This window comes from Rhopilema esculentum, chromosome 20, assembly GCF_057945365.1.
Source record: "Rhopilema esculentum isolate cy_ngs chromosome 20, ASM5794536v1, whole genome shotgun sequence".
Classification (NCBI taxonomy): Eukaryota; Metazoa; Cnidaria; class Scyphozoa; order Rhizostomeae; family Rhizostomatidae; genus Rhopilema; species Rhopilema esculentum.
In genome coordinates, this window is record NC_142834.1 from 16121116 (window position 1) to 16138646 (window position 17531).

General features: G+C 38.0%; 1 protein-coding gene and 1 non-coding gene across 2 annotated transcripts; one reads left to right on the forward strand and one right to left on the reverse strand.

Annotated features, from left to right (window-relative positions):
* Nucleotides 1-826: 826 nt before the first annotated feature.
* Nucleotides 827-7047, forward strand: LOC135688717 (uncharacterized). Its single transcript, XM_065205679.2, has 2 exons — nucleotides 827-4683; nucleotides 5669-7047. The coding sequence occupies exons 1-2, from the start codon at nucleotides 4513-4515 to the stop codon at nucleotides 6743-6745; spliced, it is 1248 nt and encodes a 415-aa protein (XP_065061751.2). The 5' UTR covers nucleotides 827-4512; the 3' UTR covers nucleotides 6746-7047.
* On the reverse strand, nucleotides 6830-8290 carry LOC135688716 (uncharacterized). The gene is made up of 2 exons (XR_016145018.1): nucleotides 7944-8290; nucleotides 6830-7851 (listed from the first exon to the last, which is right to left on the reverse strand). It is a non-coding gene; the product is annotated as an uncharacterized LOC135688716 (transcript).
* Between the last annotated feature and the right edge of the window lie 9241 nt (nucleotides 8291-17531).

The following is a 17531-nucleotide window of genomic DNA, read 5'->3' on the forward strand; positions in this document are numbered from 1 at the left end:
AATAAATACACGTAAGTCAGTGAAGGCTAATATTTCGCCCCGGCATACGGGGCTTCATCAGAGAAAAAAACCGTACAAAGACGCATTTTGAGGGTTTTCTATGATTGTACCGAACCTGCGTATGGGGATATAATACCCACAGATACCAAGAGTTACACTAGCACTACACCCCTGATCCTAAGTGTATATGAATCGATTTAGTGGACTTTTGATGCAGAAAAGCGCAAGAAAAACAAAACATGTGCATCGTATCAATCTCTGTTGATTGTAAATACAATACCCTTTAGTTAAGCTTAATTAAATACATTTGAGAATTATTTCTTGAAGTCATTTTCTTGCATTGACTTAAAACGATTCTTAAAACGGAACTCATTACTGTATGTGACCCCCCAGATGCTAGACGTTGATTCTCTGTTGCAGTTTGCCCCCTTTTCCCAGAGGCATGGACAAGGGGGGGGGGGACGGTGGAGTGTGGTATTGCTCAAAAACTTTTTCAAACCGCCAACAGCCAATTTGCTAGCAAGTTTAGAATTCTTGGTATTGTTTTAAATGTTCCTAGTAGGCCTCTGTTTTTACATCACAAATGCTAACATGCGCATTTTTTATAAGAAACTAAGCAAACTACTGGTTAAAATTTTCTTAACCTTATCAATAAATTTATTATTGAAAATTTTCTTTAAAACCAAGAAATTAAAAGCTAGCGTAACAAACACCTAATCAGTTGTAGGAGTTATTTTCTTTCTATTATCTATGAAAATTGAACCATAAATGGGTTCCTTATCGACTAAAAAAATTAAGTTTTGAGTAGCTTTTTAATGTTGAGGGTGATCAGTACTATTTTTTAATTTTCTTTTAAAACAAAGGGCTGGCACCAGGGGCGGATCGAGACATTCTCAACATTCTCAATTGAGAATGTCAGATTTTCCCAGTTTGATTATTCTAAATAAAATGCTAAAAGTAATGAATGAGCTCAGATTTGAGATTCAAGATAAGCATACATCTTTTTATTATGTATTTTAGGTATTTATTTCTACACAATCGCCGTATTTGCTATATTTTACTCCGTTTTGCCTTTGCGAAACATGTTTAGATCTTCTCCGATGAAAAACCAAATTCTCCTTCATTGAACCTAGTACCCAGGAGAGTAGTAAGAGGCTGCGCCGCGTCCTGTATCTAGGCATGATTTTTAGAAAGTTTATCGACTGTTGCCATGCATTTTGAGAAGTTCCTTCACATTTTTAGAAAGTTGCACGCAGTTTCTGCATGCGCACGCAGAGAATTTCAATTCATTTTTGTCCCTTAGAAGAGGTCGACCTGAAAGATTTTAACGAGAGGAAAATTCGCCAGAATGACGTATTAAACCGATTCACTTTTAATAGGGTATATCTGGCATATGTTTAACATATATTTTATGAGGTCTTGCCTACGTCGCAGTTTGAGAATCTTGAGAAGTTAGTGGGCTGGTCCACAAAGTAGCTAAATTTGACAGGGAACACCAACGTCACGTGATCAAGAATCCACACTCCACTCCAGACTACAGTGGCTGTGGCAGTGGCAGTGCTTGGTAATGATATGTGTTTGTGCTTGATTAGAGAATAATTTCGCAAGAACCCATTGTAATTATGGATGTATTGGAAGAATTGAAACAGTTATTGACCGATTGTGCTTTGGATACCATCGAGGAGTATTTTTTTTCGCTGACTAGGGAATGGTTACTTACAAGTCTGCCGGGAGGGCCTAGGCGCCAGAACCAGATCGTAACACACAACCTTCGACATTTATTGTGGCAAAGGAATTCTTTCATTTTGCTGACTGAACCTTGTTGAAAGAGAGAAGGTCAGACTTTGAGGTACTGCTGATAAATTTTATATAGGGGTTCATTTTGTGCTGCTGCTACTGGGCCTAGAAGCTCAGGTGGTAAATTCTGCAAAAAGTTTGTTTTGTTTGCAGACTGGCCCCTCTGGATGCTGGTAAAATTCTTAACCGATACCTTACCATTTTCTTTCTGTTTTTGTGTAATGTGATTTAAATGTAGAATTCACAAAAATTACACTGTTCTGAATTTAACTAGAACTAGAATATTCATTCAATGATTAAAAGGTTGCCTATCTTTGTAATATAATGTTTATGGATACATTTTAGTTTGTTTTAATAGCTATTTAATTTGTTTTAGATAACATGTTATTTATTTGCAAGTTAATTTTCACTTTTGCTGTAATTTAATTTAAAGAACTAGCTGTAAAAAAGTTAAGAGAGATTTGAACAGTTAGAGAAGTCATTACTTTCTTACAGTCTTGTTACTGATATTGTTACCAAGCAGAATAGGATTTGTTGTCACAGCCTTTGGTGAAAAGTTTTATGCTATGGTGGGCTGTTGTGTTCTATTTTGAAACCATTTGACATGTTGCATCTTTGGAAATTTTATGTGGTTAATCATATGAGCTACATTGTCATACACTGCACTTTTGTTTTGGAGATGCATCTCCTTTTTTGTTTTATTGATACTAAGCCAATAATGAACATAGTTTATTGAGAGTGCAACACCAGAAGTCAAAATCTTGAGATATATTTATTTGAACAAGGTAATACTAGGAACTGGAAATGCTGTCCAATAAAGTATGTTTTACATTAAGTTAGTACACACAGTAAAGGCAGATAGAATCTGTTTTTAATGCATGTTAAAATGCAGTATTTGGTATGATGTAATCTAGTATGACAGGAGTTGGAGTAATGGAGTAGTCTTTCAACAAGAAAAAAGATGAGAAATGCATTCGTTTGCTTATTTTAGCGAGCCTATTACCAGACTAAGTTTTGATGGAATTTTCGTTTGGATAAAAAGCTAATTTTGGTTAACATTCCTGTGGAAGGAACTATTATGAAGGCACAAAGTTATATTCATTTTCCTTGGCAAAAGAAAGTGCCTCTAAAAGCTAAGCAAAGGGAAGTTTAGTATAAAGTGTCAGGTCTCAGATTATTCAAATTTAAATTTGATGGATCTACTAAATAGACAGTCATCCCAAAGTAATTTTTCTTCCATGTATTTCCAAATGATGAACAATAAATCTAAAACAGATATACAGACTTTGGCTCTGATGCAGAAATATTTTACTCTAAATCAGTGCAATTATCATATGCCAAAAAATATGATGCATTTAAGAGAGCTAGCATCCAGAAAGAAGTTGACTAGCCTTAGCAGTCTACTTTTGTTACTAGAAAAGGTTTTTGCCCATTTCTTTGTCCAAGTTTCTATGACTTGTAAACTCTGAAAGTGCCTGCATTTTTAGTAATTTCATTGGTCAACTTTCGTTAATAATTCTCTTCTATGAGGAGTCTTGTGCCCTTAAATTTTTATCAATAATTTGGATGTCCACAAAACTACACTCCTTTCTATAAAATTCCACATGTTAAACCATTAGAAAACCAAGCAGAATTTGCCACACACATTTTGTCTTGATCTTTGTGTTATTTTTCCCTGCATTACCCAATTTTCAATTACTAGTGTTGCTATGCTTGTTAAGTAATTCTTTAATGTTGCATCATTGTTGTTTTTTGGGCAATAATATGAGGGGGCAAGCCTATTTTTTTGATAAGATGACATCACATTTGTCCATTCTTTTTAGAATAAAAGACCTCTGTCTTCCCAAAATGTTGGGGAACAACTACCTCCCTTCATCCCCCCTGGGTGTCTGCCACTTCTTATTGTTTGTTTCTATTTCTCCTCTTAACATTTCAATAATTTTAATCATTGCATCCATAAAAGATAAAAAACAATTTCTTGGGCGTTTCTGGGAAATGGGCGTGGTCGGTCGGTCATAATGGGTTTTGAGAATGTCAAATTTTTGTCTGGATCCGCCCCTGGCTAGCACAAATCTATCAACTTACTGCCAAAATTGGGGCTGTTCAAAATGCCGACAAGCTAAATTCCAGTCAATTATTTAGATGATACCCCATTACTAGAAATCACATTGAATTCCAATTTGTTTTGTTTCTGTCAAACTATCGGTTGCAAGGAAATGGATAACACCTTGAAAGACTTGATAGCGTAACCTAGGTCATAAATACTTATAACCATAGTCAATAGAAAAAGTTTTTTCTATTGACTATGTTATAACCCAATGCAAAAGTGCTTCTTTTCATATGATCATTTGAAATACGTGCATTTCAATAATAATAGCCCACAATTCCCAGAGGAAGTATTCATTGAACTGATGGAAACTGCAACATGTTCAGTTGAATTCAGTTTTAACAATGAAATTGACAACAAAAGGATGGTGTCGCTATGGGTAGCCCTCTGGGACCTGCCTTGGCCGATCTTTGTTGGCTTTCATGAAGAGCGTTTCTTCGACTTCGACCAAAAGCCAGGCGTCTATTTTCGGTATGTAGATGACACATATATCATTTTCAAAACATAGCTGAGTGTGATATTTTTCTAAAACACCTTAATAGAGTGGTAAAGTGAATACGTCACGTTGCCCCGTTAACCAAATTTCTGTTCTAAACAAACCAACAAATATGGCGTTTTCTACAACCTCTCTGTGTATATTCTTCGAAGGCGAAACAAAATCGATTTCTAGGGGTGAAAATTATTACAAATCTGGACATGTAGAGTCTATTACATACATTCCTGGAGTTCTGAAAGGAAAGGTTCGCGCTAGCATGAAGGACAAGGTCTATAATGTTACGGTAAGTTTTTATTATTTCTTTATGCTTGCGATCTCTAAAGCATTAGCTAGATTTAGGTCTATCAGAATAAGTAATTAGAATCTAGCCTAAAACTGTTTTAAAAAATGTGTCGCTTATTTAAGTCAATGATGGACCGACAAGATAATAAAGCGGTCCGATTTCCTATCGATTTACAATGCCGATGCTCTGCTAAAAAGTAGGCCTAAATCGGAATCGTGCTTCCAGCGCATCTTCAATAAGCTTTTCTTCCACTAATCTTAGGTCATACAACATAAATCAAAAGCTGTTGGTGAAAAAATATAGATTTTTAGCTTCCTAGCCCGTACCAATGTAACAGGTCAGAATAAGTTGAACCCACACTATGGGTAAATATTTTTTAGGTGTACATTCGTGTAAACGGCACTGCCCATGATGGGTGCTGATTTCCAGAGTTCGACCTTTGTAAAATCATTTGTAAATGCTACCATAAGTCCTGAAATTAGACTCTTTTAGGGAGGGGCTTGTCAATTTGCGGCGTTTTTGGATAAGGCTAATTTCTAAGGGGTGCTTATACCGGAGGGGGGGGGAGGTGGCTTTGAAATATTATCCCGAAGTCAGTTTCAAAGTGTTTTTCACTTGATTTGCCAGCTGATTTTATATCTATGTCTAGATTATTGTTAAAATGCTCAATTAATTTTTTCGTTTTTAATTGTATAACTACGTATGGTTGATTATGGATTTAATTAATATGTTATACTGGAGTGTGCTGTTTATCAATTAGCCACCATGTTAACATATAAAAATGCTAAAATTGACGGGTTTGGGCTGGGTTTATTCCAGGATGAAACTCATATAAGATGGGGTAACTAATTTTTAAGATTCGTGGTATCTATTAAAAAAATCTAATTGGAATATAAATATCATTCTGACCTTTTCCAGCAAGTAATTGAGATGATTATTCCATCTGTCGAAAGAATCGCTTGTTTGAATGCAAATAATTTTTCAGGTATATGTTGACGAGAGCTACCAAATTAAATCAACACAGTGTGAATGCCCTAGAGGTGAATTCAAGTGTAGCCATGCAGCTGCCCTTTTTATTCATGCCATCAACAGCATTAGTGTGACAGATGTAGAGTGCTCATGGAAAAAGCAGAAGACTGAGAGTCTTTCCACACATGCAGTATCCGAACTTTATCAACCCAGAAGGCCAGGATATGTTCCACTCACAAGGGAGCCAAATGATGAAGACAAAGCTGCACTTTATGCAGATTTGTGCAATTATGGCCGATTTACAGGCTTGTGGTGGCTTTTAAGTCCTGAGCCTCAAAAGCAAGAGAAGGCTCAAGTAAAATTGGTCAAAGAAGTTGTCTTTTCAAGCGAAACACTGGAAATTCCTTCATTTGTTGAAAGGCTCGATTTCATAAAAAGCAAAATTTTGGTAACTTCACAGGAGATTTTAAAAGCCAGTCAACTTACTGTTGGACAGAGGGAAAATCCACAGTGGCATCTTGTTAGAAAAGGAAGGCTAACTGCAAGTAGGTTTGGTTTAGTCCTGAATGCCAAGAGGATAACACCTTCCTTAATCAAACAAATTCTTGGAGAGTATGATCTATCTGGAGTTAAATCTATTGCTTGGGGCTTGACCAATGAGGCTGAGGCTATTGGTGCATTCTCTAAAAGAACCAAGCTGGAGGTTGTGAGCATAGGGATATGGCTTGATTCTTCTGGGGTTTTGGGTGCTTCGCCTGATGGTTTAGTAGGTTTGGATCATGTTTTGGAAGTTAAGTGCCCCTATACACAAAAAGATCAGTCACTTGGAGAGGCATTAAAAAGCAAGACATTTTGTCTACAAAAGGAAGGTTCCTTGTATCTTTTGAAGAAAGATCATGCATATTGGCATCAGGTAGAAGGACAAATGTATCTCACAAATAGAAACAATTGCTATTTTGTTGTGTGGACACTATCATGGTCGGTAATAACCGAAATAAAGAAGGATCCTTCTTGGGAGGAAAATATTGACAAATTGAAGAATTTTTATTTTGGCAACATCCTACCAAAGATAATGAATGATGAACTGTTTTAAAATATAAATTGCTATTTTGCTTCTTTAACTTACAACCGTTACTACTGCTATGTTACAATCATTATAAATAAATTTTTAAAAATATCAATCAAAGTCAGTTACTTCACAGCATTCTTTAATCAAAGGAAACTGCAGGTTAACCAATGCTGCACAAAGCTGAAAGATGGTGTCGATATGGCTTAGTAAATAGGGTGGCACAAATCCAAGTATTTTAAAATCTTTCAGCCTTGCATTTACACGCTCAACATGTATTCTGCACCTTGCAATGTTTTTTGTTGCTGCAGCTTCACTTTCTGTAAATTTTCCATGTTGCAAAAAAGGTGGAATATTAACAGAAACTCCTGAAGGTACCATATCGTGTATCAAAACCCCTTTGTCTGCTAGGATAAGGTCTCCAGTTTCCATTTTACTTAGCAACCCAGACTTGTTCACAATCTCTTTATCCGAGATCGACCCAGGGTAAAGGCTGCTTACAAATGTAATGACCCCATTTGGTGCAACTCCAACCAAAACTTTAAATGAGTTCATACCTCTATATGTTGAGTATGTTGCACTTTGATGGCTCATTAAACTGGGCCTTGCAACTTCTATGTCAGTGCAATCAACAATAATCCTACAGTTGGTGAAAAGTGAAAAGGAAGAGGGTAAGCAAAATTAATTCTTCTCCCTAGATGGGATTGATAGCATGATATGTCTGAACAGTAATTTATGGAGAATATGAATGAATGTAGTAGTTATGTTTGAAATTGTAGCAACACAGCAAGAAAAAAGTTGAGCCAAGTGTAGGTTTGTATAATTTTGACGAAGTTTCATGAGTGTAATAAAAATCTGATCCTCAAATGAAATGCTGATAACTTTCCACCCTGCATAATACACCATAGTTTCTTTAAATCTTGTGGCATGACGGTCAACAATTTGGAAAACTTCTTTTGTTGGCAGTCCAGTTTCCATGCGAATGAGTACATGCAGTATAATGTTTTTTGTTGTAAGAGGCTTCTTTTTTTCTCCCTGCCAAGTCATTCCTCGTTTGTTCCAGCTCAGCCTTTAGTATGACTTCATTAAGGGGAAGAACATCTTGATCAGCAACTGGTTGTGGCTCATCGATTACGGTATGCTATGCAAAAGCAGGCGATGTATCGATCTAGGCCATGGCTGAAATTCACATCGCCGGTTATGAAAAGTTACGAATTAATCTAACCTCAATAGCTTCAACCATCTCTTGTATTCCTGGGGCTTCTTTTCTTTGCTTGGGAATCCAAAGAAACGACAGAAGTGCGATTCCGACTGGTGGTTGCAATCAGGAGCGAAGCATTGAACCATTGTCGCGCTTTGAAAATTAATCGTATACTCCACCAAATATGTGTTTTTTGCGGCAAATCGACTAAAAGGCTTTAAAGCATACGAAATGTTTCGAATTGATTCTTTTGCTAACAGGAAATACACGTTTAATGCTGACTTTTTATTACGGCCTATTGACTTCATATACAGAATAAGGTTTGTTTAGAACAGAAAATTTGGTTGCTACGCGACGTGACGTCACACTTTAGTACTCGATAGACAGGACATATAGCCTGACAATCTGACATTCAAGTTAATGTTTACTTTCTCGACGGACTCTTGTAGTAGGGAGTCCAGGCTTTCATAATCTGCCAGGTGACTTTTTTGAAGATGTCTGGATGTAACGGGAATTATGACGTCATTTAACGGTAAAAAATCAGACAAAATCATCGCTACCTCTTTAGTGGAGTGTTATTTTTTGATGCAAATTACACACTTTGACTTGTCTTGTTGCAAGCTTTCGATTGATGTATAGTTCAGCATTATTTGCCGACATCAGTATTTTTATTATGACGTCATCAAAAAATTTGCATGACGTCATCAAAGATCTTATTACCATAGAATGATACATTGGCATAACTTTGTTTTATTATGACGCTGGGTGTCAGCAAAAGCATTTCTTTCATAATTTTTCGTCCAAGTAATTAGTATTTGGATCATTTAAATTGAATTTGTGCGCACCGCAATAGCCAAGGAAGTTCGAAAAAGGTAGTCACTACCTGACGAGTGGGTCATTTCTTCCTCGGAAGGCATTATTGCCTGATTCAGAGTCATGATCCAACTCTGAACCGGACAATAAATTCTCTGCATCTGCATTTGACTGTTGCACTGAGTTGGAAGAATAGAATGCCTTTGCACTATTATAGGCTGTCCAAGATGTCTTCGCACTATAGGTCTTTAGCGCTGGGTATGAAGGTGCATGATTTTTATCTTCTGGGTAAATTCATCTTCTTGGTCATCTTCATATCCTTGTGCTGTAAAGGAAGCTTTCTTTTCACACCTTGGATGTCTTTTGACTTCTTTTGAGATGGAGAAGCTGCTTTCCTGCGGACCATTTAGACTTTAAACGATCAAGTATGTCGTCCGAATTTAAACTGCAGGCTTGAATTGGGACATGTCTGGTAGTAATTGCATCTAGACACTGTAGCTAAAATAGCCTTGCTAAGTTGACACAATTGAATTCTTCTCTGATTGAATGACTGTGGATCTGTGGAACTGCTGCAGATGGCTTTGTTTTCAAATTTGATAAATACGTATCCTTGTCCCTAACCGGCTTTATTATAATGTTCCACCACGTTCTAAAGATTCGCGAATGTCTTTGCGTCGGCGATAACTCTTTCTGAGAGTCTCAGGGCTAAATTCCATGAATCTGTGGAAGAACATAGCAAATTTTGGAACCAAAAATTTCAGCGATGCCTCAAATCTCGACGATTTGTTTGTTGTTTATAACTTTTTTATGCACTTGCCTTGATGACTCACCTCTACTTTGTCGTGCGCACAAAAATCCAAGAATACGTCGAAAGCAGTCTCAATAATGAACGAAGACCAGCAAGGTTTCAAAACTGGCAAGGCTTTCTCTATCAAAAAGGCATTTGCACATCTCATCAAAACCATAGCTCTAGTCTTGCAACTCCTGAAGGTATACTGTTACAAGGAAATGAAGCTGTTCTTCTTAATTTCATGTGCAAGGAGTCAAATCCATAAGTAAATCTACCACCAGAAAATGCCAGATGGAGTATTGATGAATTCTGGTCGTATTTCGCAGCAGAAGATAGTCTTATTCAAGAAAGTCATGCACCTTAAGCCCAGCGCGAGGGCATCTTGGATAGCCTATAATTTCGAAACATTCTTCCGACTTAGTGCAACAGTCAAATGCAGATGCAAAGAACTTATTGTCCGGCTCAGAGTGGGAGCAAGACTTTGCAACTACGGAGGAAGAAGTGACTGACTCTTCAGATAGCACTACCTTATTCGAACTTTGGCTACTGCAGTTCGCACAAACGTAATTTAAATGATCTAAATACTAATTATTTGATTGAAAAGATTATGGAGGAAATGCTTTTCCTGACATCCAGCCTTATATTAATACAAAGTTATGCCAACTTATCATTAAATGACAAAAAGATCTTTGATGACGTCACGCAAATTTTTTGATGACGTCATAATAAAAATACTGATGTCGGCAAATAATGCTTAAATATACATCAATCGAAAGCTTACAAGAGAAGAGTCTAAATATGTAATTTTATAAAAATAACAATCCAGTAAAGAGCTAGCAATGATTTTGTCTGGTATTTTACCGTTAAATGAGGTCATCATTTCCGTGACATCCAGACATTTTCAAAAAAGTCATCTGGCAGATTATGAAAGCCTGGATATCCTACTACAAGAATCCGTTGAGAAAGTAAATTTTTATGTACGAAGAATGAGTACATGAAGGGGATATTTTGGTCAGCTCGATGGGCATCCATGTTTATATATATACAGATACTCGATAAAAAAACAATTTTTTTGCGGTACAGAATTTGAAAATGGCTTTGAAAAAAGCAAACATTTTACAACATACTTAAAGCTTTTTCGTCTGACACTCCTCAGAGCATAAAACGTCAGAATAAGGTTCCGAAAAAACACGTTTGAAAAATATAAGTCAAAACATTAGTACATAGGGCACTTATGATCTGCTCGAAATCTAAACTGCACGCTGAACTGGAAAAACTCAAAACGATCTTCTTGGACAACGGCTATCCTGAAGACGTCATTTTATCTTATACTAAGGAGAAGATCGCAAGTTTTTCGGCTGTTCAAAAGTTTGGTCCGCAAAAGTGCCCAGTTTATTTGAAACTACCATGGATTGGTAACACTTCCTTGCGATTCGAGAGTCAAATTAGGCAAGCCATAACCAATTGTTTCTTTGCTGTCAATCCTCGGATTGTTTACAGCACTAGGAGAGCCCTTCCATCCATTCAAAAGGATTGCGTCCCTACCAAACAAAAAAGTTCCGTCATTTATGAATTTACGTGCCAGTGTGATTCTGGCTACGTAGGGCGCACAACCCAAAGATTGGGGGATAGGATAAAACAGCATGTTCCTTCCAGCATACGAAACAAAACTGCCCCTCAAAGAGAACAGCCTCCTCGATCTTGTAGGTCTAGAAACACTGTTAAAACAAGTGATTCTGCCATTGGTCAACATCTTTTAGACAACCCAGATTGTGCAAAACTCTATAATGACGACATGTTTCGGATAATTGGCAGAGCCCGGTCGTCCTTCCATCTAGCAGTTTTGGAGTCAATCTACATAAAAACGAAAAAGCCGCCATTGTGTAGACAAAAGGAGTTCGTTTTCTCTCTTGGACTCCATTGGTAATTTTTCTTTAGGCTCGCGGCACTGATTGGTCAACTATACCGGTCTTGTGCTTGCATTTTTCTGATTGGCCTATTTCGATCCACAACTGGGTATATTTTTCAAACGTGTTTTTTCGGAACCTTATTCTGACGTTTTATGCTCTGAGGAGTGTCAGACGAAAAAGCTTTAAGTATGTTGTAAAATGTTTGCTTTTTTCAAAGCCATTATAAAAAAACAACTTGGTTGACTTCTCGCTATAAGCTTCTTCAGAATAACTAACACATACATCTGGAGCGTAGAATAAGGAATACGAAACAAAAGAACAAAAGGTAACACATTTTACAAGCAAGAACAATAATAGCTAATTTAACAACATAATGGTAGTTTCTAAGCCCAGCCGGAGGTGAGAAAAGATGGATAAAAGAACAATAGAACAAGTGCGATAGCAGATGGTAAAGCATGCAGAAACGTCCAAGACAAAGAAACGGTAAATGCTGTCTGTCCCAAAAAAATAAGAAACTAGGTAAATAAATATAATAAATATAGAATGCAAAGAAAAGAAAGAAAGTAGATAAAAAACATGGAAAAAATAAACAGAATTAACAAGAAGAAAATAAACAAAAAGATAGGAAATAAAAATAAAACTATGTGTCAACTAACCTAATATTAAGGCCCCGGGGCGCAAAAGTTTCTAACTTATACTGCCAGAAACTTTCACGTATCCTACCATTCCCATTAAGTCTATCTATAATAGTACCTTTTATATCTTCGAGAAACCCATGATGATCCTTCCCTGCAAAATGCCGGAAAAAATCAGCCTGAGGTACACCCGAAGAGCCCCCGATAAACTTACGATTGCACGCCTTGTAGTTATTAAACCTAAGCCTAAAAGGCGTGCAAGTGCTACCCACATACTTGAAATTTGTTAAACGCACACACACACACAAGAAGCAAAGAAATTTGTTAAACGTCTGAGGTCAGACCAACAGTTATGAGAATGATAAATTAACAATCTTGTGTTCTTTGACTACATTTTTCTTAATCAAATAGTTGAATTGCCGAGTTGAAGAAATCTTTGCACTCGCAACTAGGAAGTTTACGAAATTAAAAGTTTGGCTGCTAACAATTACGTACGAAAGATTCCCCTTCGTAATCAAGTAATTGCACTGCCGCGAGATCATTATGCGGGAACCGTTTTGTCAGCGCGGGTCGTTAGGGATCGTTAGGCACGCATCGATTTCTCCTTCTGCAAGGTTGATAGTGGAATCCAAAGATCTGGGTTTGTAAACTTACTGCGTCATAGCAGTCCCCGCCGTTTATCAAGAAAGTGTAAATCTGCGAAACGCATTTTGAAAAAGCAACCGAATAAGAATAATTATTCGTGTTATGTTATCAAGCGAAAAATATCCTTTGTCAAATAAAAAAACCAATTCCCAGTTAGGTTCCACTCTCAGAGCCCCAATAAATGCTGGAATCTTCGTTGTCATCAACAATCATCAATCATCATCAATCATCATCATCATCATCATCAATCATCATCATCATAATAATTATAATCATCCTCATCAATCATGATCGTCATCATCATCATCAATCATCATCATCATCATCATCAATCATCATCATAATCATCATCATCAATCATCATCATTGTCATCGTCGTCATCATCAGTATTTGCCAAATTTGGAGATACTTCATTGAAGTTTTTTATTTTAGTTTATTCAAAAGAGTGAATTCTATCAAGTCCCATTTTGCTATTTTCAGATGTCCTGCATACTCATGCAACCATCTGATGTTTTTTTCCGAAAAGAATGCCCTTAAGCATCTTAAAAATCCATATGTAAAAAATGCTGGCATTTGGCTAATGTTCCATAGATCCCCATAAAAGGAACAAAGGTAATAAGATAGGTCTTTAGGACCATGGGAACTGTTCCTTTGTTCCTTTGTGTTAGGAACGTCTCATCAATTTTAGGATATGCTGCTAACGTGCCGTTATGGGAATTACGGACCTTTGGTCGCTCGCTTTTCCTATACATTCTAACATAAATTTGAATATACGTTCTCAAGTTCCTTCGTTCTGCGTGCGCTAAGTACTTTTGGGCCGATTTTTATTTGCTCATTTGAGTTTAGTCACGTTTCTCCGGAAAACAGCAAGACGAAATTCACATGTCTCTTGAGAAGTTTCAACCTATATAAGGCGCTGCAAGTTTTCAGCTTGGCCACAAAACTAGAAGATGTCTTCGATGGTAGTACGTTGGAAAGACGTCCCAGGAGCTGCAAAGCTGAAGAAAAGGCTGATGTTAATAGCTAACGTGCACGGAATATTTCAGTGCCCTATTGGTGATTGCGAGCATGAAGGCTTCCGCAGTCAAAGAGGTTGCAGAAAGCACGTTACAAATTCGCATCCTTGGTTCTTCTATTTTGACGAATACCCAAAAGATATTATGGATGATAAAGCTGCGCCACAAAACACATGTGACGAGAAGACCAACGAGTCAAAGGATGGCAGTTCGAATATCATTCCAGATGACGTCATTTTTAGTGAAACGTTTGCCAAATGGATGTGCAGCTCTACCGGTGGTGCTCGCACGAAGGCACACGCAAATCAGATTTGCTCTCGTGTCCTCAAGTTTATTCAGTACTCTCAGGACGATCTTATGCTCGAAGGGATAGAGGGGCCTAAAATTGACTACTATTTGGCTTCAATGGCATGCTTGTCAGCTTTTTTACAACATTTGGAGGATGAGAAATCTATTGGATTTGCTGGGAGCGTTAGTTACATCAATGCTTTGTTGGAAACAATGGAGTATAGAAAGTTTAAAGGAGTGTCAGCTTCCATCTTATCAAACTTTAGTGTTGCAGAGGTATTTTTGAAGCGCGCCAGAAGATGTATTGCTCGTAAGATGCGTGTACAGTGGACTGTAGAATTGGATGTTGATACCTTAGAGAGAAAAGGACATTGGGCATCACTTAAAGACTTACAAAAGGTCATACCGTTTCACATGGGACGATACAAGAAAATAGTGGCCAAATGTCGAGAGCATTCAGCAGAAGTTTCAGCGTCTGATCTAACTTTTTCAACGAGATTTATAACGACATTTCTCTTCTTACGTGTCAAGGGTTCTCGGCCAATGACATACCAATTCCTGACAATTGGCATGCTACGTAGTGCAGCAAAAAATGGCGGATACGTCGACCAGAAGAAATTCAAAACAGCTGACAAGTATGGCTTTGATTCCATGGTCATAGATGACGTCTGCATGCATGTTTTGGACGACTATGTGAGACACGTTAGGCCGAGGTTTCTTCCAAAATGCGAATATCTGTTACTTACGCGCAATGGAACCCAATTTACGAAGCTGAGTCAAGCTATGTGTTTGCTTGTCTATGAAGCTATTGGCAAGTATGTGCACCCAACACGTTACCGACAAATAATCGAAACAGAGAGTGCTGATGTTCTATCCCTTGAAGAACAAGAGCTGATCTCGCAAGATCAAAAACATACTTCAAATGTTGCAAGGATTCATTATCGCAAAAAGCGTTCGAGAGTCGTTGCCGAAAAGGGGAATCACTGCATTAAGAAGCTGAGGGGAGAAACTGGAGAACAACTAGACAGCTCTTTGAAAAAACTCGTCAATGTTTCGACGGGTGCGGAAGACTCTGAGTCGGACTCGGACATTTTCATTACACAGAGCAGTACCAAACCTGTAGCAAAGACAGACAGCGACTGCCAGATGAAGTCAATTCGAAAGCGTATAACACCATTCACTGAGAAGGAGGACTTGAAATGGATAAAGGGAATAAACAAACATGGTTATGGCAAATGGGGCAAAATACTTTCGGACCCGAGCTTGTGCTTCGCAGAGGGAAGAGCACGTAACTCTTTGTTAAGACACGTTAGAAGTAATCAATTTCGTTGTATGTATGAAAAGCTGTGTGGAAAAGTTATGTCGTAGAAATCGTTTAGAAATCATAATACATGATGGGAAGAATGTTTGAATATTTCTTTTACAAAGTTGTTTTTCTGTTCGATTCGTATATACGCATGTGCCAGACGCCTAACAATGATATAAGTTGATTTTTGACTAGCTCTTATTCCTACAGTTTTTTAGACGTTCTGGCCTTATAATCTCGTAGTGATCTTTGCTTGTAATCTCGGATGGGTGTGCCATACTATACATTATAAAATGTTGGGCTGGGCTTTTCCCTATAAAGTTCAATGAGTGGTCTTCCGTCCTCGTAATGATGTTGGCTTCTAATCTCGGATGGGTGTGCCATACTATACATTATAAAATGTTGGGCTGGGCTTTTTCCTATAAAGTTTGACAAGGCAATGAGTGGTCTTCCGTCCTCGCAATGATGTTGGCTTCTAATCTCGGATGGATGTGCTATACTATACATTATAAAATGTTGGGCTGGGCTTTTTCCTATAAAGTTTAACAAGGCAGTGAGTGGTCTTCCGTCCTCGCAATGATGTTGGCTTCTAATCTCGAATGGGTGTGCCATACTATACATTATAAAATGTTGGGCTGGGCTTTTTCCTATAAAGTTTAACAAGGCAATGAGTGGTCTTCCGTCCTCGCAATGATGTTGGCTTCTAATCTCGGATGGATGTGCTATACTATACATTATAAAATGTTGGGCTGGGCTTTTTCCTATAAAGTTTAACAAGGCAGTGAGTGGTCTTCCGTCCTCGCAATGATGTTGGCTTCTAATCTCGAATGGGTGTGCCATACTATACATTATAAAATGTTGGGCTGGGCTTTTTCCTATAAAGTTTAACAAGGCAATGAGTGGTCTTCCGTCCTCGCAATGATGTTGGCTTCTAATCTCGAATGGGTGTGCCATACTATACATTATAAAATGTTGGGCTGGGCTTTTTCCTATAAAGTTTAACAAGGCAATGAGTGGTCTTCCGTCCTCGCAATGATGTTGGCTTCTAATCTCGGATGGGTGTGCTATACTATACATTATAAAATGTTGGGCTGGGCTTTTCCTTATAAAGTTTGACAAGGTAGTGGCCTTTGATAATGACATCGAGACCACCAGCCCATCAAGATGGGAACGAGGTCAGAAGCCTTGGATTTCCTTGCAAACTTATGGATGGAAGCCCAGCCCAATGATATATGTACATTCTATATTAACAGTTGTTACAACGATATCGAGACCACCAGCCCATCAAGATGGGAACGAGGTCAGAAGCCTTGGATTTCCTTGCAAACTTATGGATGGAAGCCCAGCCCAATGATATATCTACATTCTATATTAACAGTTGTTACAACGATATCGAGAACACCGGCCCATCAACATGAGAACGAGGTCAGAAGCCTTGGATTTCCTTGCAAACTTATGGATGGAAGCCCAGCCCAATGATATATCTACATTCTATATTAACAGTTGTTACAACGATATCGAGAACACCGGCCCATCATCATGAGAGCGAGGTCAGAAGCCTTGGATTTCCTTGCAAACTTATGGATGGAAGCCCAGCCCAATGATATATGTACATTCTATATTAACAGTTGTTACAACGATATCGAGACCACCAGCCCATCAACATGGGAACGAGGTCAGAAGCCTTGGATTTCCTTGCAAACTTATGGATAGAAGCCCAGCCCAATGATATATCTACATTCTATATTAACAGTTGTTACAACGATATCGAGAACACCGGCCCATCAACATGAGAACGAGGTCAGAAGCCTTGGATTTCCTTGCAAACTTATGGATGGAAGCCCAGCCCAATGATATATGTACATTCTATATTAACAGTTGTTACAACGATATCGAGACCACCAGCCCATCGACATGGGAACGAGGTCAGAAGCCTTGGATTTCCTTGCAAACTTATGGATAGAAGCCCAGCCCAATGATATATCTACATTCTATATTAACAGTTGTTACAACGATATCGAGACCACCAGCCCATCAACATGGGAACGAGGTCAGAAGCCTTGGATTTCCTTGCAAACTTATGGATAGAAGCCCAGCCCAATGATATATCTACATTCTATATTAACAGTTGTTACAACGATATCGAGAACACCGGCCCATCAACATGGGAACGAGGCCAAAAGCCTTGGATATCCTTGCAAACTTATG

Excerpts from the sequence above, each read along its gene's own strand:
- LOC135688717 (XM_065205679.2), top strand. The coding sequence starts at position 4,513 with ATGGCGTTTTCTACAACCTCTCTGTGTATATTCTTCGAAGGCGAAACA. Across the intron at positions 4,684-5,668 it reads ACAAGGTCTATAATGTTACG|GTATATGTTGACGAGAGCTA; the intron begins GTAAGTTTTTAT and ends ATAATTTTTCAG.